General features: G+C 39.5%; 1 protein-coding gene across 2 annotated transcripts in view; it reads left to right on the forward strand.

Moving 5' to 3' along the window:
• The window catches only part of CDH20 (cadherin 20), a 69,581-nt gene that overhangs the window by 25,701 nt on the left and 19,334 nt on the right, over nt 1-24,546 (forward strand). The window contains exons 6-9 of one of the 2 annotated variants that reach the window (XM_019937163.3): nt 4,869-5,122; nt 17,237-17,373; nt 19,593-19,714; nt 24,246-24,363. In XM_019937163.3, coding sequence (XP_019792722.1) covers nt 4,869-5,122; nt 17,237-17,373; nt 19,593-19,714; nt 24,246-24,363 — 631 coding nt within the window. Of the gene's footprint in view, nt 1-4,868; nt 5,123-17,236; nt 17,374-19,592; nt 19,720-23,449; nt 23,687-24,245; nt 24,364-24,546 lie in introns of those variants that run through there. The other variant, XM_073790788.1, reaches the window with a different exon arrangement.

A 24,546-nucleotide genomic window follows, 5' to 3' on the forward strand; every position in this document is an offset into this window, starting at 1 on the left:
CAGCGTTAGCATTCCATGCCCGTCTCTGGGGTCCAAGCTGATAGCTGTGGCTCACACCCATCTCTGGAGCTCATTTAGGTGGTGCTCTGAATCCCCTTTCCTCATGCACCCCAAAACAATGGTCTCTTGCCTCTTCAGCAGGTCCAGACTTTTTCCCAGACTCCTCCCGGCTAGCTGTGGTGCACTAGCCCCCTTCAGGCTGTGTTCACGCAGCCAACCCCAGTCCTGTCCCTGGGATCTGACCTCTGAAGCCTGAGCCTCAGCTCCCAGCCCCCACCCGCCCTGGCAGGTGAGGAGACAAGCCTCTCAGGCTGGTGAGTGTTGGTCAGCATTGATCCTCTGTGCAGGAATCTCTCCACTTTGCTCTCTGCACCCCCGTTGCTGCACTCTCCTCCGTGGCTCCAAAGCTTCCCTCCACACCCACCCCCCCATCTCCACCAGTTAAGGAGCTTCCTAGTGTGTGCAGACTTTTCCTCCTTCACAGCTCCCTCCCAGAGGTGCAGGTCTCATCCCTATTCTTTGGTCTCTGTTTTTCCTTTCTTCTTTTGCCCTACCAAGGTACATGGGGAGTTTCTTGCCTTTTGGGAAGTCTGAGGTTTTCTGCCAGCATTCAGCAGGTGTTCTGTAGGAGTTGTTCCACATGTAGATATATTTTTGATGTATTTGTGGGGAGGAAAGTGATCTCCACGTCTTACTCCTCTGCCATCTTGAAGGTCCTCCCTGACACATCCCCCATCACTGTTTTATATATCACTTAAAACACACACACACACACACACACACACACACACACACACGCACAAAAAAAAACCTCCTGCTAATTTGAATGATACAATGCTTTCTCATTCCTTTGTTTGTAGTTACTGGAAAAGCCCTTGCAGACACAGACATATTTGTTTCACTAATATCAGATTTATTCCCTGCTATTGTTTCCATACCATTTTACCTACACAGCAACTTTTGTTTCAATGTTGAATCATAATACAATCTTTCTGAAGACATTTTAGAAGGCAGTAAAGTTCAACACATGTATTACCAACAAGTGCAGAACACAACCGAAGTACATGAACGACTTTGACCAGGTTTGGCTAGCACAAATGGTGACAACTACATCCTACCTCTCGTTGGGCCTGCAGCAATTATAAGATGCTATCAATTGGAGAAGCAACCCTATTTCCAAAATGTCAAAATACAAAAAAATGTGTATCTTTAAATCATTGAAATATGGCAACGTAAAGTCTGTATATATCATCACTCAACTAGTATCAATACATGTTAATACACTGAAACACTTTTGCACTACTCAATGTAACAACATTTTTGGGTTTTAGTCCCTCCCTAGGTACTGGGGAATAAAAATCTGACTAAATCATAATCTTTGCCCTTTAGTATCATGAAGGCAACCAACACAGAAAGAAATATTTATAATACAAAATAAGAAGAGCCATAACGGAAGTAAGACAAAGTGCTATGGGAAAAGAAGAGGGAATGATTAATGCTGCTTAGGGGAACTGCATTACTATTTTGTAACATGATCTTCATTACTCAATTTTCAAGGATATAATAACTTCATTTTTACGTGCTCCAACTCTAGGAAATTTCTTGAATTTAACTTGGGTTCTCAGACATTACTACTCTTTGATTTACTATTTAAATATGTAAAAACAAGTACAAAAACTTTTCTAGACAGAAATGTCAAACTCATATCAATTATGGGCAATTTAAAGTTTAGGGTATTTAAGGCAATGTTTTCTTTAAATTTTAAATAATAAAATTATTTAAGGGAGACAATAATCTTAAATAATATAAAAATCACTGAGTAACTTATTTAAAAAGAAATTTTAACAATAATTAAAAACTCGCTCTAGTCTTTCAACAGTGCTAGAAAAATTGTATGTCTGTATACAAAAAAAAAAAATAAAGAACCTTGATTCATAGCTACAAAAATAAACCCAAAATAGATGATTTACCTAAATGTGAAAAACTAAAACTGTAAAATTTCTAGAAGAAAACAGAGAAGAAAGTCTTTGTGACCCTGATTAGGTAATTTTTTTAGATATGACACCAAAATCCCAATCTACAAAATAAAATGTGATAAATGAGACTTTAAGAGTTTCTTTTCTTCACTGATAAAAGAGTGAAAAAATAAATCACAGATTGGGAGAAAATATTTGCAAATCACCTGTCTGATAAAAGACTTTAATATAAAATATATAAAGAACTCTTCAAGAAGATATAAAGATGTTCAACATCATTAGGCATTAGGGAAATGCAAAACAAAACCACAATGAGAAACCATTTCACAGCCAGTAGGATGCTAAAACCAGAAAAACTGACAAAACCAAATAATGACTAGGATGTGGAGCAACCAGAACTCTCATACATTCCTGGTGGGAATGCAAAATGGTACAGCCACTTTGAAAATTGGTTTGGAAGTTTCTTATAACATTTAAAATATGCTTACCAAATAATCCTATGATCCCACTCCTAGGTATTTACCCAAGTGAAATGAAAACCTATGTTCCCACAAAAACCTGTATACAAATGTTCATAGTAGCTTTATTCATAACCATCAGAAATTGGAAACAACTCAAATGTACCTCCAGTGGAGGATGGATAAACAAACTGTGGTACATCCATACAATGGAATACTACTTGACAATAAAAGGGACAAACTCCACATTCACAATGACATGAATGAATCTCAAATGCATATGTTAAGTGAAAGAAACCAGACTCAAAAGACTACCTACTGAATGACTGCATTTATATGACATTCTTGTAAAAGGCACACAAAATAGATCAATGGGTGCCAGGGGGGTGGGACCTGACCACAAAGAGGTACTGATCAGGGCATAATGGGGTGATGGAACTGTTCTATATCTTAATTATCATAGGAGACACGTACATAATTGTATACATTTGTCAAAACCTACAAAAATTTACACTAAAAAAGATGAATTTTAATGTATGTAAGTTACATCTTAATTTTTACAAAATTCATACCAAATTAGAAAAATGACTTAAAATTAAAGGAACAACATATTTTGCCTAGCTCAAACCTAACATAAACAATCAGTGTCCACTCTGGGTTACTTCTACATAAGGAAAGAATTCTAAAAGAATACAGTGTAATTTACCAGGAAAGATAAATGTCTAGACTTAAAAGAGTAGTATAAATAAAATAAACTGGTAAACCTATTCCTTCAAATTTATTGAAACCTGAGTGGCAGATTTCCCTGTTTATGAAAACCCTGCCTTTTGACTAAGAACTACGGACACAGGGCGGCTGGTGGAAATGGCCACTTTGTTCAAATGGGAACGATGGACTCCATGAAACGAAGAGTACAAAGTATGGTGCTAAGTAAATACAGGACCAGTGGTAAACCAACAACAGCAACAAAACAAACAAAAAACTTTTTGTTAGAATTTGAAAATAACAAATTCAGTTAAAGCAATTCCTACTGCTGTTTGTTTCTCAAAACCAAACCAGTTGCTTAGACACATGCCTCTTTCTAACATGAAATGTGCTGACATTCAGCACATTTTATGAAAAAGGGACAAATGAATGAAATGTTTAGCTAGAAAAACTTGTCATCACCAAGTTGACATGTGACTTTTAAGCTTTAGTAACTGCTTCACTATCCTCTGTAATTATAGAATTGAGTTTCCATCATTTTTTAAATTATTAATGATATTTTGATATTTTGATATTTGATATTTTATATTAATGATATTTTGATATTTTAATGATATTTTGCTTTAAACTTTTATACATTTTTGTCAGTTAAAAAAAAGAAACACAAATGGATTATTCTTGAGATGGCATTCAAGTCCACTTTCTGCCCTAAAGTGCTGTATTTATTTTGACATAAAACATTCTGAAGGTAGAGATAGATCCAAAAAAGGAAACACCAAAAAAGTTATATTTTATGACATGGGGTTTTATTAGACAAAGTTAAACTTTTGGGGGTGAGCCTTGAATGAGGAATTTACAGATCAAGAGCAGCATTTCTACTCTGACATAGCGTAACCGCATCAGCTTAGGCCAGTCTGCTAGCTCGCTGAGTCTCAGTTTCTTTCATTGTAAAATGAGGTACTGGATTAGGTTTTTAAAAAAGATTGTCTATGATAAACTAAACACACAAATATTGATCTGACACAGTGCTTTGAGAACTTTGTGAGGTGTTTATTGATAGTTTATTGGAATAAAATCACTATTGCCTTTGTACTCAAGAACTGGGTTTTTTCAAAGAAAACAGAAAAGCCTAGGCCTCAGTTGTATGGATACGCTGAAACAGAACTCAAACTCTCTCTTAATTATCATGACACCTTTTCAAATGAACAAGCATTTCTAAAGATGACCATGCTGATTAAAGAGTAGACAAGTTAAGTCAGCCCTGCCCAGGGTTCAGTGCCTTTCTTCATCAGCAAAATGGCTTCCTTTAGCATCCTCCTTACTTTCTTTACCCAAATTGTTGAAAGTGACATTAAGACCAAGAACCATGGAACAGGGCTTCCCTGGTGACGCAGTGGTTGAGAGTCCACCTGCCGATGCAGGGGACACGGGTTCGTGTCCCGGTCCGGGAAGATCCCACATGCCGCGGACCGGCTGGGCCCGTGAGCCATGGCTGCTGAGCCTGCGCATCCGGAGCCTGTGCTCCGCAACGGGAGAGGCCACAACAGCGAGAGGCCCGCGTTCCGAGAACCATGGAACAAAAGAAAAAATTCCCTTATTTTTCCTCTTGCCTCTTTTCCACCATTTTAATGCATTTGAGAATCTACCCACTAGCCAGCAGTATCATCCATCCTTTAGAACCCTGACGTATATGCTCCTAACTGATCTATTTTCCTGTCATTACTTTCAGCCCCTGAGTTTTGAAACCAAGAAAAGCTACACCTTAAAAGTGGAGGGAGCCAATCCTCACTTAGAGATGCGTTTTCTGAACCTAGGCCCATTTCAGGACACAACCACAGTGCACATCAGTGTGGAAGATGTGGATGAGCCTCCTGCGTTTGAACCTGGCTTTTATTTTGTGGAGGTACCTGAAGATGTGGCAATTGGAACAACCATACAGATCATTTCTGCCAAGGATCCAGATGTGACCAACAACTCAATCAGGTTTTTCTACACATTTCACCTTATCCTTATATCCTGGAATCTTCCCTTATATCTAATTTTCTAGCACTTTTTCTCTGCTTCTTCCATCTCTGGACACTCTATTTCTTTAAATTCTTTTTTTCTTAAATAACGTGGACTTTTCATGTTATTTAGAAATGAAGTGCCATTATGTCTACAACTCACTGTCAGATGGTTCAGCAACACACATACACACACCTCTCAATTCTCAATTGTGGCCTTATTGACATTTGGGGGTGGATAATTCTTTGTTGAGGGGGCTGCCTGTTCACTGTATTGTACAATGTTTAGCAGCATCTCTAGCCTCTACCTACAAAATGCTAGTAGCATCCCCTGAGTGGTAACAATCTAAAAAGTCCCCAGATACTGCGAAATAGACAGATACATAGATGTCAAAACATTAAAAGTCGTTGAATCTTAGTGGTGAATATAAAGGTGATTATTGTACATTCTTTTAATTTTTATGAACCTTTGACTTTTTTACTTTAAAAAATGGAAAACACATATATAAACACATATTTCCATATACTATACAAAGAACAGACACAGAAACTACTACTGTTGTCAACAGCTTTGATGCCACGTAGACTGGCTTTCTATTGCAAGCCCACATAACAACCTCTCCAAAGTATGTTTTGAACATCAAGATTCCAACCTAGATGCTTCGCCCTCAGGAGGGGTAGAGAGCTGCTCTTATAGCCATGGCCATCTCCTGTTGACTATGAAACCAAAGTGCAAACCGCTGGTGGACAGATTGACACTTCAACCTTCCAGAGCAACTGCCAAGCCTGTGAAGCTTGACACAAAAGATCAGGATTCCAAGGCTGTTTGAGGCCATCTGTCACGTTAATTGTTGAAAGCTACACAAATGGATCTAGGGCTTTAGGGCAGATAGCACATTTTAAACACACCCTGATTCATCAAAGGCCTTTTCTGTCGGCTGGTTACCTTCCTCACCTGATGCCATTTTGTATTTAATGAAAATGTGCTTTTGTAGTCTAATAAAGATGGGTCTCTCCTGAGTTTAACCATATGGGGGAAATCTGCTTCCTCTAACCAATTAGCAAACATTTTACATTTTCAGGCATTAAAATGGCTAAAATTATTTTGCTTGAATTCTGATATTTGATTTTTAGAAGAAAACTAATCCTTATGAGCTGTAACAATTTTATAGAAGTGATATTTCAACCTTAAGCTTTCTAAATGTATAATAGAAGTTAGTGAAATATTATCCCCAAAACAACAACACAAATGAAACCAATTCTATTATAAATTTATATTTGTAATATAAATATTATAGTTATATCAGAAGCCAAGAATATATATCTATCTTCTGATTAATCTATTCATATCAGAGACACTACTGTGGGAAAAAACTCTAGACAATAAAACTTTATGGAGGGAAAGTGTTTGAAATAAAACAAGCACAGTTTGAAAAAAATCAGATCTCATTTCTAAAAGAGTCAATCAGAATATCCAGTGGATGCTTCCACATCTTCTTTCCAGATTCTGATTCTGGACTCCTACATGGTAAGCACTGGAAAAATGATTTTGTCAGGAGTCACACTACTAAATGACAAGCAAAAGAGACTGAAAGCAGTCAAGAAACAAGGAAATTCACACACACACACACACACACACACCCCTAGAGCGAATGTGCACTATTCAGGACTAAAGTCGTTATCTCAACACATATCTAGGAAGGAAGGAGAAACACCAGCAGGCCTAGATCCACTGCTGGCATGGAGCAAAATGAGGATACAAAATGAGGGAATCCTGTCTGGCTAACCGAAAATGCTGCTTCAGATGATGAGCCACTGAAAACTGTCAGTTGGCTGGCATGGCACTGATGCAATTAACATCAGGGAGGTCTATAGTAGGGTGCCTGTGTAGTCCAATACATCCCAGTCAGGAGGAATCCAAGAGTGAATAGGCGGGAGGCATAGAGCAGGGTCCACTGGGCTTATTCTAGTGCAGGGTTCTAGGTCTTGAAAGAGAAACTGGCAAGAACAAGGCAACAGCCACAGGCCTGGAGGTAACACGATAAACACGATAAGCGTTCAGGCACAGAGGATAAAGCAGAATTCCACTTATCATAACTAGAGATAATCGTCCCTCTGCATTTCGGCTGGAAAGAAGGAACAGAATTCATATTGTGAGATAGAGTCTCTGACCCTTTGTACTGTCCCACAGGAACAAAGAATGGTCTCTGGAGCCAAGCAGAACACCAGGGGTCCTGGATTCTGAGAAGGAAAAGCAACTAGAAGTCAAATCTCTGGCTATTACTTAATAAACCCATTTGGAAAGTACTTTCCTACATTATCTTTCACCAAATTGCTTGTTTTCTCCTTATTTATACTATAAAAGTTATTTTCTTTTAAAAATAATCTGAATATGCCATATGCCACTTGTCTATCTTGTACATTTTTGTTGCAAATAAATGAGGTTCACATTCCTAAAAAGAAAATTCATATTAAATCACCCAAAAAACAACATACCACCTGAGGTTCAAATGTTATGGATAAAAGGTCACTGAACTTTTAAAAAAGATTATCAGGACTTTTATAATCTCATTTCTAGAAAGTTTATGGTGTGTTCAGGCATATAAGCTGGTCATCATTTATTAGTAAAGTCCAAAACTAAGTCTCCAGATTTAGTTATATGTACATGAAAATTACCATGTTTGGATCACCTAAATTTTTAATAAATGCTCGAGGAATTTCTAGCAAGCAGGAAACTGAACCATTAGGCAACTGAAATAGGCTCCTGCTCGTATGGAAACAGCTTGTCGCCCTGTGCCTTCCTAGAGTGTGTATGGATTCAGGGAGCCTGTCCATGACACCCTACCTCCAAAAGCACTCCTAAATTCAGAGAATGTCCTCAGCCAAGTAAACAAGCAGGGAGCTCAACGAACACCAGCTACTGTTGGCTGAAGGCAGTTCTGTATGTGTATGTTATGCCTATACATATGAGAATATTATGATGAGAGAAAGGAAAACCACCTACGTAATTCATTAGTGTGTCCCAATTTCCTCATTTTCTATCTGTATCTATGCCTTTAAATTTGTTCTCTTGAGTCCTGAAAATTGGCCCAGCGTCCCATTCAGAGTAATGAATGCTATCATTGCCTCAATTCAGGCCCCGCCTGGGAAATGGAAGAGGAATTCCACTTGAGGGAGGCTTCTCTGAGGCAGGCCTGCAGCGTTTCCTCTCAGTGTGTCAGCGGCAGTACTGTCATGGGTTCTGTCAGTTATTTCCATCATTCCATCTCCCCTACCATCTGTGACATTTGCTATGGCCTTGTAGGTTTGAATGCAGGAAGCTGGTTCATCATAGGCTGCCTCTCCCCTCAGCATTATGCCTACAACTTGGAGAGCTGCCATCAGGGTTACAGCTCTGTGGGCTGAATGGCTGGCTTTTCTCCTGTTTGGGGAGCTGAAAGAAAAGACTGTCAGGAGCCAACCAGTATTTTTTCTCTAAGATAAATTCAAATCTTAAAATAGCCAGTAAACTTTAAAATTAAATCACTAATTATACCTAAAAAAAAAAAAAAAAAGCTCCAGTTAATTTTAAATTAACTTTGTAGGCATGTGTTTATTCTTTATTAAATAGTCAACTGTCGGCTATCATGGCTTAATCTATCTTCAAAAAACAGTTAAGGCTTTGTTTCCTTAAGCAATCTCATACATTCCATATGCCTAGGTTTGATTCCCAGCCGTGCAACCTTGGGTAAATGTCTTAACCTTTCCATGCTCCAGTTTTCTCACCTGTAAAATGGGGATGATAAATAGTACCTACCTCATAGGTTTATTGTGGGTATTATATGAGTCAATACAGGTAAGATGTTTAGAGCAGTGCCTGGCTACAGTAACAGGGTCAGAAGCAGAGAGAAGCATTACTTTACTTATTTAAATTTCCCAACACTTGGAGAGTTAGAACTGAAATGTTTCCAACTTCTCCAGCCTTTAGTGGTAACCTTTCCCTTTAATTCCTAATTCTCTGAACAGTCATCCTGAATCTCTGCAGGAAAAAATAAATACTCGAAACAAAATACTTTACCAAATAATACATATACTGGTATATACTTTATTTATTTATTTATATTGAAACAAAAGTTTTACCATCAATATTTACCCTTACTGGAATACAGTCTGGCATACATATACATGTTCTTTCTACACTAGTCACAACCCACCATATTTATTTCAGATTGAAAAACAATGCACTAAAGTAAAGAAACTACTTACTCCCATCAAATGGGCAGTATTTCCCAGTTTCAACAACTTTAAGATAGAGACTGCAATTGCTGGCAACTTTTTTTTTTTTTTTTTTGGCCATGCTGCGCAGCTTGTGGGATCTTAGTTCCCTGATCAGGGATTGAACCTGGGCCCTCGGCAGTGAAAGCCCGGAGTCCTAACCACTGGACCACCAGGGAATTCCACTGGCAACTTTTTTTAAATTAATTTTTACTGGATTATGGTTGATTTACAATGTTGTGTTAGTTTCAGGTTTACAGCAAAATGAATCAGTTATACATATACATATATCCACTCTTTTAGATTCTATTCCCATATAGGTCATTAAAGAGTATTGCGTAGAGTTCCCTGTGCTATACAGTAGGTTCTTATTAGTTATCTATTTTATATATAGTAGTGTGTATATATCAATCCCAATCTCCCAATGTATCCCTCCCCCCCGCACTTTGTCCTTGATAACCGTAAGTTTGTTTTCTACATCTGTGACTCTATTTCTGTTTTGAAAATAGGTTTGTTTGCAACCGCTGGCAACTTTAAATGGAATTTAGAACCCAATATGTTACAATAGCTTATATATATATAATATATAAGAAAGAGAATCATTTATATATAATTTACTGTATATTACATATACAATAGTTTATATATAAACACATGTATGTTTCAAATCTTACTGTTAGCTGCAAATTATTAGCTGTGTAACTGTATGAAAGTGACTTAACTTCTCTAAGTCCTAGTTTCCTGTTAGGTGAGATAATACCTACATCCTAGAGATCCTGTAGAATTTAAAAAGAAGCTATAGATAAATACAGCCCATCCTGAACTCTCCACAGACTGGCCTGTAACTTGCAACATTGTGCCTTCTAGAATTGCAGTTTCTCTGCTATTCCCCAGTAAACTCAAGTTCAGAAACCCCATTAAAGACTCTGGCCTAGAGTTTCCTCTTGCTCCTGTCTTTGCCACCCAACCAAAACCTGGACCTTCCTTGTGGCCCTGCAGGGCATGCAGTGACTCCCCTCTGAGATCTAACAAATTTATGTGATTACAAGTTTAAACCCAAGAAGACCTTCAAGATGGCTGAGGGTAAGACATGGAGATCACCTTCCTCCGCACAAATATATCAAAATACATCTACATGTGGAAAAACTTCTACAGAACACCTACTGAACACTGGCAGAAGACCTCAGACTTCCCAAAAGGCAAGAAACTCCGCACATACCTGGCTGTGTGGCTGACAGGGTCCTGGTGCTCTGGCCAGGTGTCAGGCCTGAGCCTCTGAGGTGGGAGAGCCGAGTTCAGGATACTGGGCCACCAGAAACCATCCAGCCCCATGTAATATCAGTCGGCGATGGCGAGAGCTCTCCCAGAGACCTCCGTCTCAATGCTAAGACCCAGCTCCACTCAACAACCAGCAAGCTCCAGTGCTGGATACCCTATGCCAAACAACTAGCAAGACAAGAACACAACCCCACCCATTAGCACAGAGGCTGTCTAAAATCATAATAAGTTCACAGACACCCCAAAACATACCACCGGACACGGTCCTGCCGACCAGAAAGACAAGACCCAGCCTCATCCACCAGAACACAGGCACCAGTCCCCTCCACCACGAAGCCTACTCAACCACTGAACCAACCTGACCCAATGGGGGCAGACACCAAAAAAACGGGAACTACAAACAGCTGATCTTTCAGCAGAAACTCTGCGAGCCAGAATGGAGTGGCAAGACATATTTAAAGTGATGAAAGGGAAGAACCTACAACCAAGATTACTCTACCCGGCAAGGATCTCATTCAGATTTGACGGAGAAATTAAAAGCTTTACAGACAAGCAAAAGCTAAGAGAATTCTGCGCCACCAAACCAGCTTTACAACAAATGCTAAAGGAACTTCTCTAGGCAGGAAACACAAGAGAAGGAAAAGACCTACAACTAAGAATTAAGAAAATGGTAATAGGAACATATATATCAATAATTACCTTGAATGTAAATGGATTAAATTCTCCAACCAAAAGACACAGACTGGATGAATGGATACAAAAACAAGACCCATATATATGCTGTCTACAAGAGACCCACTTCAGAGCCAGGGACACATACAGACTGAAAGTGAGGAATTGGAAAAAGATATTCCATGCAAATGGAAATCAAAAGAAAGCTGGAGTAGCAATTCTCATATCAGACAAAAGAGTCTTTAAAATAAAAATTGTTTGTGACAAGAGACAAAGCAGGACACCACATAATGATCAAGGGATCAATCCAAGAAGAAGATATAACAACTGTAAATATTTATGCACCCTACATAGGAGCACCTCAATACATAAGGCAAATGGTATCAGCCATAAAAGGGGAAATTGACAGTAATACAGTCATAGTAGAGGATTTTAACACCCCACTTTCACCAATGGACAGATCATCCAAAATGAAAATAAATAAGGAAACACAAGCTTTAAATTACACATTAAACAAGATGGATTTAATTGATATTTATAGGACATTTCATCCAAAAACAACAGAATACACTTTCTTCTCAAGTGCTCATGGGATGTTCTCCAGGGTAGATCATATCTTGGTTCACAAATCAAGCCTTGGGAAATTTAAGAAAATTGAAATCGTACCAAGTATCTTTTCTTACCACAACACTATAAGAGGAGATATCAATTACAGGAAAAAAAGTGTAAAACATGCAAACACATTGGAGGCTAAACAGTACACTACTAAATAACCAAGAGATCACTGAAGAAATCAAAGAGGAAATCAAAAAATACCTAGAAACAAATGACCATGAAAACACGATGACCCCAAACCTATGGGATGCAGAAAAAGCAGTTCTAAGATGGAAGTTCATAGCAATACAATCCCATCTCAAGAAATAACAAAAAAACTCAAATAAACAACCTAAACTGACACCTAAAGCAACTGGAGGAAGAAGAACAAAAAAAACCCAAAGTTAGCAGAAGGAAAGAAATCATAAAGATCAGATCAGAAATAAATGAAAAGGAAATGGAGAAAATGATAGCAAAGAACAATAAAACTAAAAGCTGGTTCTTTGAGAAGGCAAACAAAATTGATAAACCGTTAGCCAGACTCATCAAGGAAAAAGGGAAAAGACTCAAATCAATAGAATGAAACAGAAGAAGTAACAACTGACACTGCAGAAGTACAAAGGAACATGAGAGATTTCTACAAGCAACTATATGACAATAAAATGGACAACCTGGAAGAAAAGGACAAATTCTTAGAAAAGCACAACCGTCTGAGACTGAACCAGGAAGAAATAGAAAATATAAACAGACCAGTCACAAGCACTGAAATTGAAACTGTGATTAAAAATCTTCCAACAAGGGGCTTCCCTGGTGGCGCAGTGGTTGAGAGTCCACCTGCCGATGCAGGCGACACGGGTTCGTGCCCCGGTCTGGGAAGATCCCACATGCCGCGGAGCGGCTGGGCCCGTGAGCCATGGCCGCTGAGCCTGCGCGTCCGGAGCCTGTGCTCCACAATGGAACAGTGAGAGGCCCGCATACCGCAAAAAAAAAAAAAAAAAAAAAAAAAATCTTCCAACAAAAGCCCAGAACCAGATGGCTTCACAGGCAAATTCTATCAAACATTTAGAGAAGAGCTAACACCTATCTCTCCCAAACTCTTCCAAAATATAGCACAGGGAGGAACACTCCCAAACTCATTCTACGAGGCCACCATCACCTGATACTGAAACCAGACAAGGATGTCACAAAAAAAGAAAACTACAGGCCAATATTACTGATGAACATAGAGGCAAAAATCCTCAACAAAATACTAGTAAGCAGAATCCAACAGCACATTAAAAGGATCATACACATGATCAAGTGGGGTTTATCCCAGGAATGCAAGGATTCTACAGTATATGCAAATCAGTCAGTGTGATACACCATATTAACAAACTGAAGGATAAAAACCATATGATCATCTCAATAGATCAGAAAAAGCTTTTGACAAAATTCAACACCCATTTATGATAAAAACCCTCCAGAAAGTAGGCAAAGAGGGAACTTACCTCAACATAATAAAGGCCATATGTGACAAACCCACACCAACATCATTCTCAATGGTGAAAAACTGAAACCATTTCCACTAAGATCAGGAATAAGACAAGGTTGCCCCCTCCCATCACTATTATTCAACATAGTTCTGGAATTTTTAGCCATAGCAATCAGAGAAGAAAACGAAATAAGAAAAATCCAAATCGGAAAAGCAGCAGTAAAACTGTCACTGTTTGCAGATGACATGATACTATACATAGAGAACCCTAAAGATGCTACCAGAAAACTACTAGAGCTAATCAATGAATTTGGTAAAGTAGCAGGATGCAAAATTAATGCACAGAAAGTCTCTTGCATTCCTATACACTAATGATGAAAAATCTGAAAGAGAAATGGGAGTGTTTCCCATTTACCACTGCAACAAAAAGAATAAAATACCTAGGAATAAACCTACCTAAGGAGACAAAAGACCTGTATGCAGAAAGTATAAGACACTGATGAAAGAAAGTAAAGATGATACAGACATAACATGTTCTTGGACTGGAAGAATCAACATTGTGAAAACGACTATACTACCCAAAGCAATCTACAGATTCAATGCAATCCCTATCAAACCACCAATGGCATTTATCACAGAACTAGAACAAAAAACTGCACAATTTGTATGGAAACACAGAAGACCCCGAATAGCCAAAGCAATTTTGAGAAAGAAAAACAGAGCTGGAGGAATCAGACTCCTGGACTTCAGACTGTACTACAAAGCTACAGTAATCAAGACAGTATGGCACTGGCACAAAAACAGAAATATAGATCAATGGAACAGGATAGAAAGCCCAGAGAAAAACCCACATACATATGGTCGGTCCCCTTATCTTTGATAAAGGATGCAAGAATATACAATGGAGAAAAGACAACCTCTTCAATAAGTGGTGCTGGGAAAACTGGACAGCTACATGTAAAAGAATGAAATTAGAACACTCCCTAACACCATACACAAAAACTCAATATGGATTAAAGATCTAAATGTAAGCCCAGATACTATAAAACTCTTTAGAGGAAAACAAAGGCAGAACACTCTATGGCATAAATCACAGCAAGATCCTTTTTGACCCACCTCCTAGAGAAATGGAAATAAAAACAAAAATAAACAAATGGGACCTAACGAAACTTAAAAGCTTTTGCACATCAAAGGAAAGCATAAACGAAAAGACAACCCTCTGAATGGGAGAAAATATTTGCAAATGAAGCAACTGACAAAGGATTAATCTCCAAAATATACAAGCAGCTCAATATCAAAAAAACAAACAACCCAATCCAAAAATGGGCAGAACACCTAAATAGACATTTGTCCAAAGAAGATATACAGATTGCCAACAAACACATGAAAGGATGCTCAACATCACTAATCATTGGAGAAATGCAAATCAAAATTACAATGAGGTATCAAGTCACACCAGTCAGAATGGCCAGCATCAAAAAATCTACAAACAGGGCTTCCCTGGTGGCGCAGTGGTTGGGAGTCTGCCTGCCGATGCAGGGGACGCCGGTTCATGCCCCGGTCTGGGAAGATCCCACATGCCGCGGAGCGGCTGGGCCTGTGACCCATGGCCGCTGAGCCTGCGCGTCTGGAGCCTGTGCTGCGCAATGGGAGAGGCCCGTGTACTGCAAAAAAAAAAAAAAAAAAAAAAATCTACAAACAGTAAATGCTGGAGAGGGTGTGGAGAAAAGGGAACCCTCTTGCACTGTTGGTGGGAATGTAAATTGATATAGCCACTCTCACAGCATGGAGGTTCCTTAAAAACTAAAACTAGAACTACCATATGGCCCAGTAATCCCACTACTGGGCATATACCCTGAGAAAACCGTAATTCAAAAGGAGACATGTACCACAATGTTCACTGCAGCACTATTTACAATAACCAGGACATGGAAGCAACCTAAGTGTCCATCGACAGATGAATGGATAAAGAAGATGTGGCATATATATACAGTGGAATAGTACTCAGCCATAGAAAGCAAGAAAATTGAGTTATCTGTAGAGAGGTGGATGGACCTAGAGTCTGTCACACAGAGTGAAGTAAGTCAGAAAGAGAAAAACAAATACCATACGCTAACACATATACATGGAATCTAAAAAACAAAAATGGTTCTAAAGTACCTAGGAGCAGGACAGGAATAAAGATGCAGACGTAGAGAATGGACTTGAGGACATGGGGAGGTAGAAGGGGAAGCTGGGACGAAGTGAGAGAGTGACATGGACATATATACACTACCAAATGTAAAATAGATAGCTAGTGGGAAGCAGCCGCATAGCACAGGGAGATCAGCTCGGTGCTTTGTGACCACCTAGAGGGGTGGGATAGGGAGGGTGGGAGGGAGGGAGACGCAAGAGGGAAGAGATATGGGAACATATGTATATGTATAACTGATTCACTTTGTTATAAAGCAGAAACTAACACACCATTGTAAAGTAATTATACTCCAATAAAGATGTAAAAAAAAAAAAAGGGAGGGGATATGGGGATGTATGTATGCATATGGCTGATTCACTTTGTTGTACAGCAGAGGCTGGCACAGCATTGTGAAGCAACTGTACTCCAATAAAGATGTTAAAAATATATGCATGTTTTTGTAAAAAGAAGCTATAAAATGCCTGGTATTCAATAAACAGCAGCGATCATAACTACTGGCCATTACCAAGGACTATATAAGATTCTAAAGGATGGTTCTCAATCATGGCTACATATCAAAATCCCTTATGAAGGTTCTTAAACATACAGATGGCTGAGACTCCCTCCATACTTAGTGAATCTCCTAATATGGAAACCAGGTAAGACAACTTAGGTGAGATAATACAAAGGGTCAGACTGCCAAATCAGATTCAACAGGAATTACAGGTCTTACACAGTATCAAGGTAAATAAGGACTCAAAGGATATAAACAACAGCAAAATATGAGCTAAGCATTCTTTCCCTAGAGAGGTCTGAAACTGTCAGGTGTAGGTGCCTGTAACTATCCTTCTTTTTCCTGTATAAGGATGCATGTTGGTCCACACTGAATATGAAAAGTGTAAGCAAAGGATGAAGTGCAATGCTTGAACAGAAGGAGCCATTTTGATTCTGGAACATCTGCTTTTTATACCCCATTAATTACATAGCTCACGTGACATTTTCCAGCACGCTGCGCCCAATAAATTCATAAATTCCAGGCTTCTTTACAATAAGCAACCTAGACAGACCTGGTCCATCTTGCTAGTAACATTCCATAGGTAAGGACATCCCATCTAGCAAATACCGTTAGTGTGTTTGACAGCAGGTCATTAGTATCTTTACAAAAGACCTGATTCAAATCTTTCCTCCTCAATAGGTGATACAACTTACAGGAACCAGAACCACGTAACTACACCTTTTCCAGTTCCCATTTATCGTTTCTGGACTTATTTGAATAAAATTTTTTTTGAACAAAGATATGTAGGGGCGGACATTCAGAGTGTCCCAAAAGTCTTAGGGCAGTTTTAAGCTTTAAATAGCTGAAATTGATCTTTAAAAAGCGTGAAACTACCCTAACTCTTTGGTACCCTGTTTTATTTCATTTTATGAATGAGGAAATCAAAGCAGTAATAGTTTGTTGTTGTTTTGTGTTTGGGGTTTTCTTTTGGGGGGGCGGGGAGGGTTTTTGGACAGATAAAACAGCAATGCAGTCTTCCAAGTGCCCATAACTGAGAACTATCCTGTTTCACATGGCATGCACTCAGTTCTCTTATGGAATATGCCACAGTATGCTTATCCAAATAAAACAATGTGTGTAATCTCTGTTTTTGCAGATATTCCATTGACAGAAGCAGTGACCCTGGAAGGTTCTTCTATGTTGACATTACAACAGGTGCCCTAATGACTGCAAGACCTCTTGATCGAGAAGAGTTTTCTTGGCATAATATCACTGTCCTTGCTATGGAAATGAGTAAGTAAAACAAAAAAACTGCTCTCCATATAGTGACAAAATAGAAGCACTGGAGAAAGTGGAAGTTTCTAGAGCTTGTTGAAACAAAAATTATCTTCTTTATGGAAAGGAATGGAAATCCTGGTTTATGCAAGTGAATGAATATATTAATTCAAATACTTATTGAGGATCTTCTATATACCTAATCCTGCGCTACAGATAAAAACACACAAAACATGCAAAAGCAGCACAAAAAATAGCATCCTTAAATCAAAGAGTTAGACTTCTATATGAAGAAAAGGGAAAACTCCTGAGAACTCCAAGAGGCTTTCAATCTTTAATAAGATTAGGAATGCACAAATAGTATAAAATATTATTATTGGATGAAAGGAAACATTTATAACTTATCACTCTTATTACACACATACATATACACATACATGCATTTAAGAATTTCAGACATCTTACAACAAAAGACAGATTTATTAACATAAACTTAAAAATAAAATTGAAAACTAACAAAAACTAAATTAACATATTTATTATAATCTCAACACAAATTAGATTATATACTACTACATTGCATATTTTTCATAACACCTAGTGATGAGAAAGATTAAGGGAAATGACAAATACTAACATATTGGCAGAAGTATGTACAGCCATTCATGAGAGCAATTTGGTAACTAATCTTTGTATTAAGATCCCCCAATATATTCATACTCTTTTTCTCAAGAATTCTCCTGTAATAATTATCTTAAGGAAATAATCATAAATATTAACAAAGATTTAAGTACCCAAATGTCCACTGCATTGTTATTTTAAAATAGGGGGAAATTACCTAAATGTCTAATAATAGGAGTTTGATTAAATAAATTATGGTACAGCCACACAGTAAAATGAGACTATCATATTGATATTAATACCCATGCTTTCAAAGTATATTTCAATGATACAGAATAATCCTGCCCTAAAATATTAAAGCTCTAAATTCAACATTTTTCTTTTCTTTAATTTCAGTGCATGTGTGTGTATGTGTGCGTGTGCGTGTGTGTGTGTGTGTATTAGAGAGTTTGGACACATGTAATATAATACATAACATGTAATGGAGCTCTCTGGTGGTAGGACTATGGATCACATTTATTCTTACGTTTTTCTGAATTTTTCATTATTCCCTGTATAAACAAGCAACACCAAGTTACAATGAAAAAACTGTAAATATGGCAGCACTTTTGGTAACCAAGCAATAGAAATATTCAGGGGAAAAACACAGAATAGACATTCTTGAGAGAGAAGAAAAACAATGAACCAAAAGAACAGGGCATTCTGAGGTTTAATGCAATTATTTACTATGCATAATTTCTGTGTCTTATGATTTCTATTTTGTCTTCTTGGGATGGTGGCCAAAACAGAAAAAGGCAGGAGGGGCACTAGTGGGGCTGTGAAATTATCTTTGTGTGGTAACGCCAAGCAACAGACAGACCAAAAGGACATATTTCCCCGTAAGTGACTACGAGTAACTTCTCCTACCCCAGACAAAGATACAGATTTGGTGTGTCCTATACTATCTCCCTTAGTCCCTAGGTGGAAATAAATGTGCAGTGTTATCTGTAATCCCATGAATAACTTGAAACCTTCTGAAACAGTAATTCAAAGAACTGATTACAGGTTTTCCCACTATCCAAAAGTAAAGTGTTCCTATGAAACCTTTTGTAAGGCAAAATGTTGTAAAACGAAGAAGCAATTACATTAGGACACATCTTGCTAACAGATGAGCAAAAAAAAAAGCACAAATGCTCACAGACACAGTTCAAAGATATGGCAGCTGGATGCCAAGTATAGTTCCTGGGGAAAGAGCTTGTTGGTGCCACTCTCACAGCTCAGGGTGCGACCTGCCTTCAATTCTAGAATCTGAAGCATGAGCCAAGTGAGAGATTCAAAACCTCTTTTTAAGATTCATTTTGTGATACCTGCTCCCCCCCACCGAGTCTCATCTGTCCCCTCAACGTCCTGATATCACACCCTTCTCCAACACAAAACTCGTCCTGCCCATGCTTATGTTCTGGCCACACTCTTAATAGGCAACCCCTGCATCCTTGTGTTGCTATTTCCATGTACTTTATCCATTCCTTTAAAAACCAGAATGAGGAGGTAAACACCTATTCCAACAAAGAGCTGCTTTCTTGCATTTCTGAACCCTCCTCACCTTTGGTATTTGTTTGTTTTGTGTGTGCTTTTAGACAATCCTTCCCAGGTTGGAAGCGTTCCTGTCACAATCAAAGTCTTAGATGTGAATGACAATGCTCCAAAGTTCCCCAGATTCTATGAAGCTTTTGTCTGTGAGAATGCCAAAGCAGGGCAGGTAAGGCAGCCTGTGAGGGTGCACCCTGGTTAACCCCCAACATGTGGAAACGACTGTTTCAGATAACCAGATTTGTCATCAAAGAAATTTAAGACTCCAGAAACTAAGTGTACAAAAGACAGTCCCCAACTTCTGTATATCATGTTGCAACAGTTTATTTGTTAAGACAACTATTTCGAGCCTCCATTACATTTTATAAGCTAAACAAGGTTGTGAATCAAGGTGGCTTACTCACCTGTGAAGCCAGGTAGTCACCCACCTTGTAACTGAACTGTATGGAACCAATTGCAGTAACATGTGCTCTGGGTCCTGGAAATGAGGGACCATGGAGATGAAGATAGGAGAAAAAAGGAGAGTCTTTTTCTCATTTTAGCGATCATCCTTGAAAGTGTTTGTAGTAAGGAAAGTTTAGTTTTTATATCTTCCTACCTCCCTTCCTTCTGGCAGCAAGTTTACAGACTGCCTGCCCTATTCTCAGAACACCTCATTACCTAGAACTACCTAGGTAATTCTACTCTCCCCTCCCTCAATTAAAACATCCATTTTATTAGTACCACTCATGTCATGTAAAGTTTTGAGAGGAAAGGCATCTGAAGGAACAAATTTCTACTTATTTGAAACAGCTTTAGTTTCATAATCTTCAGATATATTTGTGTATTTTTTTAAAGTCTTCTTTTAAACCTAAATGAATATTGGGTTGACTAAATCCCAAGTGGTGTAACTGAAAAACATCCAAACTGTGCTTGGAATGGCCACGTTATTAATGTATGTGTCAGGCTGCTGCCCACCCCGTGCCCAGCCTTCCATACCTCAGATCACAGCCAATCTCTCCTCTTCTGCTCCTGCTTTTGTAAGACTCTTCAGTCCTCTCTAATGTATTTCCCCCGAGCATATTTTGTGGTCCTGGATTCCGGTTTGGGGACGTCGGGTGCACATGGCAAGGACACATGCTTTGGTAATTCAGGTTTTCCGACTGTAACACGGCTTTTGCTTCCACTTCTCTCACTCTCCTGCAACATCCCACTGCACAGACTCTCTCTATACAACCAAAACTTTTATTAGCTTCCTGAACTCACCAAAGATTGACTCAACACATCTTCACCATTCTACTCAAAGAAAAAGTGACTCCCTTGTTCCAGGGGAAAAAAAAATGTGTCCTGTAGTCCTTCTCATCTAAATTATCTCATCCATTGATTCTTGAAACCCAGTGCAATGGTCTATAGCATGCCTAAATTTTTTTTCAACAAGTCTAAGATAATTCTACTTCTATATCTATTGAATTTCTAATCTAGAAAGACCTGAAATATTATGCAGCTAATAAAGTTACAATGAAGACTTTCCAGCATAAGAAATGATCTGTGTTATTATAAGAAAGGAGGTATAGAAACTACATGTACATGCTTGAAGTTATGTAAAACTGTATCTGCATGTGAACAAAAATTGGGAGGCAGGATGCAAAAATAGCAATAGTTACTGTGCTAAGGTAGTTGAGATTTGAGCGAAGGGATTTGGGACTTTAATGATATTTTTATTGTAACATGACAATTTACTTATATATTACAGAAACACCACACATAATTTTTTGTTTATATTATATAAGATTATCATTATAATATGACAAACATAATACTTTATATTTTAATATGACAAGAAACTAATTTTTAATCTGTAATATAAAGAGTAATAGTAGCACAATAAATTAAACCCCTCATTCCCCAAAGTGAAACATTTCTTTTCTTAACAGGCTTCAGAATAGAAGGACAGGGTTTTTTTATATATATAAATTTATTTATTTATTCATTTATTTATTTTTGGCTGCGTTCGGTCTTCATTGCTGTGTGTGGGCTTTCACTAGTTGCGGTAAGCGGGGGCTACTCTTCGTGGCGGTGCACGGGCTTCTCATTGCAGAGGCTTCTCTTGTTGCAGAGCATGGGTTCTAGGCGCGCAGGCTTCAGTAGTTATGGCACATGGGCTCAGTGGTTGTGGCTCGTGGGCTCTAGAGTGCCGGCTCAGTAGTTGTGGCGCACGGGCTTCGTTGCTCCACAGCATGTGGGATCTTCCTGGACCAGGGCTCGAACCCGTGTCCCCTGCACTGGCAAGAGGATTGTTAACCACTGCACCACCAGGGAAGTCCAGAAGGACAGGTTAATAGCATGTTACCACCTCTCTTGTTTTTGCAGCACACAAGCACACCTCCCATTTCTACATTCATCTTCTAATTGTCTATTGTACAGTCCTTTGAAGCATGGTTTATCTGTGACTTCAAGTTCAGACTGTGAGCCACAAGTCTATCATAGTCTGTCATATTTGTCATCTTTAGCCCAAGATACGTAAACCCTACTCTTTGATTTTGGCTCTGGGACATGTTTTGAAGATTTTCAAAAGCACACAGCTCAGTAGGTATGTCTGGTTTATGAAGAATCAGGCCTCCTGCTTGTGTTAGATTTGTCAGACACTGTCGTTAGCTTTGTATCTGCCGAGTTGGGATGTGTGCTTTCCTCTTAGGGAGAAACGAAGCCCAGAAAGAAATCAGACGACGTCTTTGGTGCAGGCTGAGGGCGGCGTGAAACCTGCTGAGCAGAATCTTGAATGGCAAGTAGGGCTGAGGATGAATTGGACCTGCCAGGAGAGGGGAGGCCAGGAGAGCAGGCTCTGGTGCTCCCAACCTGTAACATCGCTCACCCATTCTTTAAAACCCTGTAACCAACCCATCATATGCCTCAGGTCCCCACCTCACCAATATACATATATACAATTTCACAGGTCAGATGTTCTGAAATGACTTTCTGTTTTCCAAGTTATACATAATCACCTATTTATAACATTCATGAAGAAACACGTCATCACGTGTGTGGCACCATGCACAAGACGGAACGTACAGGATTTGTCTCGGCAGGAATGGGGCAGTGGAGTGACCCTCGTGTATGAGCAGCATTGACGCCAGGCTGGACTGTGGGGCAGATTTATCTTCAGTGCTCTCCTGATCCCTGTCCTTTATTGCAACTCCAGCCCCCCGACCTTTAGATTCAACAGAGCCCCGCTGCCAGCTGGGTTCACCAGGAGGCATAAATGAGATGGAGTTCTGGTCTAAGATGTTTATTAAGGCATGCCCTTGGGGCCAATGCCCTTGGAAGGGAAGAACTTCTGCAAGACTGGGCAAAAGGAGAAGTCCAGCTGCAGTGCAGACCCACTAACAGCCCTGGATGACTTCAAAGAGTTCTAGGACTAGGGTTCTCCAGAGTTGAAATGGGATGGCCAGGCTTTATACTATCGCATCAGTCACTGGATATGGAATGTCCTGGAAGAATGTGGTGATTGTGGGTAGGTGGCTCTCAGCAACTGAAGCAACTGCCAAAGAGACTGACAGGTGAAGGTATCAAGTCCTTCACTGAAGGGGGTCTGAGCAACACCATGTTTACCAGCAGGCCCCTTGCTGGAAGCTTTCCCCTCTGTTATTTAATCTTCCGCATACTGTGAGGGTAGCATTACCTCCTTAATTTACAGATGAAGAAAGAAAGACTAAGCAAGCCCACCTCAGCCCTCCAGCTGACCCTGAATGTTCCATTTTCTACCCTGTTAATAGCCAGCTTTTGACAGCAGGAGCGTGGTGTCTACAGGGCCAGGCCCGAGAGGGGTGGGGGGGAGTCTGTGCCGTTGGTTGGCGAGAGAGCAAACACACAGGAAGGAGACCACCCCTTCGACACCTGTTCTATATCCCCCCAGTCTGCCTGCCAGTGTTTCAATTGTGTTATTTCTCACTGTTTTCTTTAGGAACTTTTCCATCCTGATCTTCATAACCTTCATGGTAACTTACGACTTTGAAAAACACATGGAAAGGGCAAAATTTTGGCCAAAGAGCTCAAGAGGAAGCCACTCCACCTCTTCCTCTCCTCAGCCCCAAGCCTTGCTCTGACTCCAGTCTGTGCTATAAAGCCCACCCTGGGGGTCTTGTGCTCTACACTTTGCCTAGCTCCCCTTCCTGCCAACAAAGAGTGACTGCTCTGCGACCCACCCCCTCACATCTGTTTTCCATTAAGCTGACACAATCAATGTAGTGTCTGCTTACTTCCCACTAGGTACTGGTCATTTTTAAATAGAGGGCTCTCAAACATAGCAATCTGACCATGAAATATTAACCCAAATGTGAGGCTAAGAAGGTGAGGCGAGGGGACAAAAAAAACTGGGAAACAGGCAGGACCTTGTGGCATCCCAGAATTATTTCACTCGAAGTCTTCTGTTTCAACTGCCTAAAAGGGGCCAGACCTGGGGTGAGAATAGTGTGTTATGTCGATGTCTAACATCTGAGGCATTTAGGTATCATCTACCGTGTGCCTGTTAACACACTCAGGCCCAACAATAAACCAAAATTCAATTCTGCACTGTGTGATGGCACAGAGACTGCCGAGGGAAGTTTCAGGATGTCCTCGTTAGGTAAAACAATCTACTACTGGATTTCAGGGTTTGGGATCCCCCCTGCCCTTGAAGCTTTTCTTTTGACTCTGACTCACCTGATTTCATGTCCCTCCCTCAGCTGATCCAGACAGTGAGCGCAGTGGACCAAGATGACCCACGCAATGGCCAGCACTTCTACTACAGCTTGGCTCCTGAGGCTGCTAACAACCCCAACTTCACCGTAAGGGACAACCAAGGTAATCAGCTGGCTACCGATGCTTCTCTACAGCGTGGGCTGGAAACTCTGGGTCACTATACCATGCAAACAGTGTCAGAGGTCACCTGCTCTTTAACAGCACGAAAGACATTAATGTTAATTTGTATGGTCTTTTAAAGTTTTGTTTCAGAACATCAAAGACAAAGAACATCCTCTGCTGATT

This window comes from Tursiops truncatus, chromosome 13 (genome assembly GCF_011762595.2).
Source record: "Tursiops truncatus isolate mTurTru1 chromosome 13, mTurTru1.mat.Y, whole genome shotgun sequence".
Classification (NCBI taxonomy): domain Eukaryota; kingdom Metazoa; phylum Chordata; class Mammalia; order Artiodactyla; family Delphinidae; genus Tursiops; species Tursiops truncatus.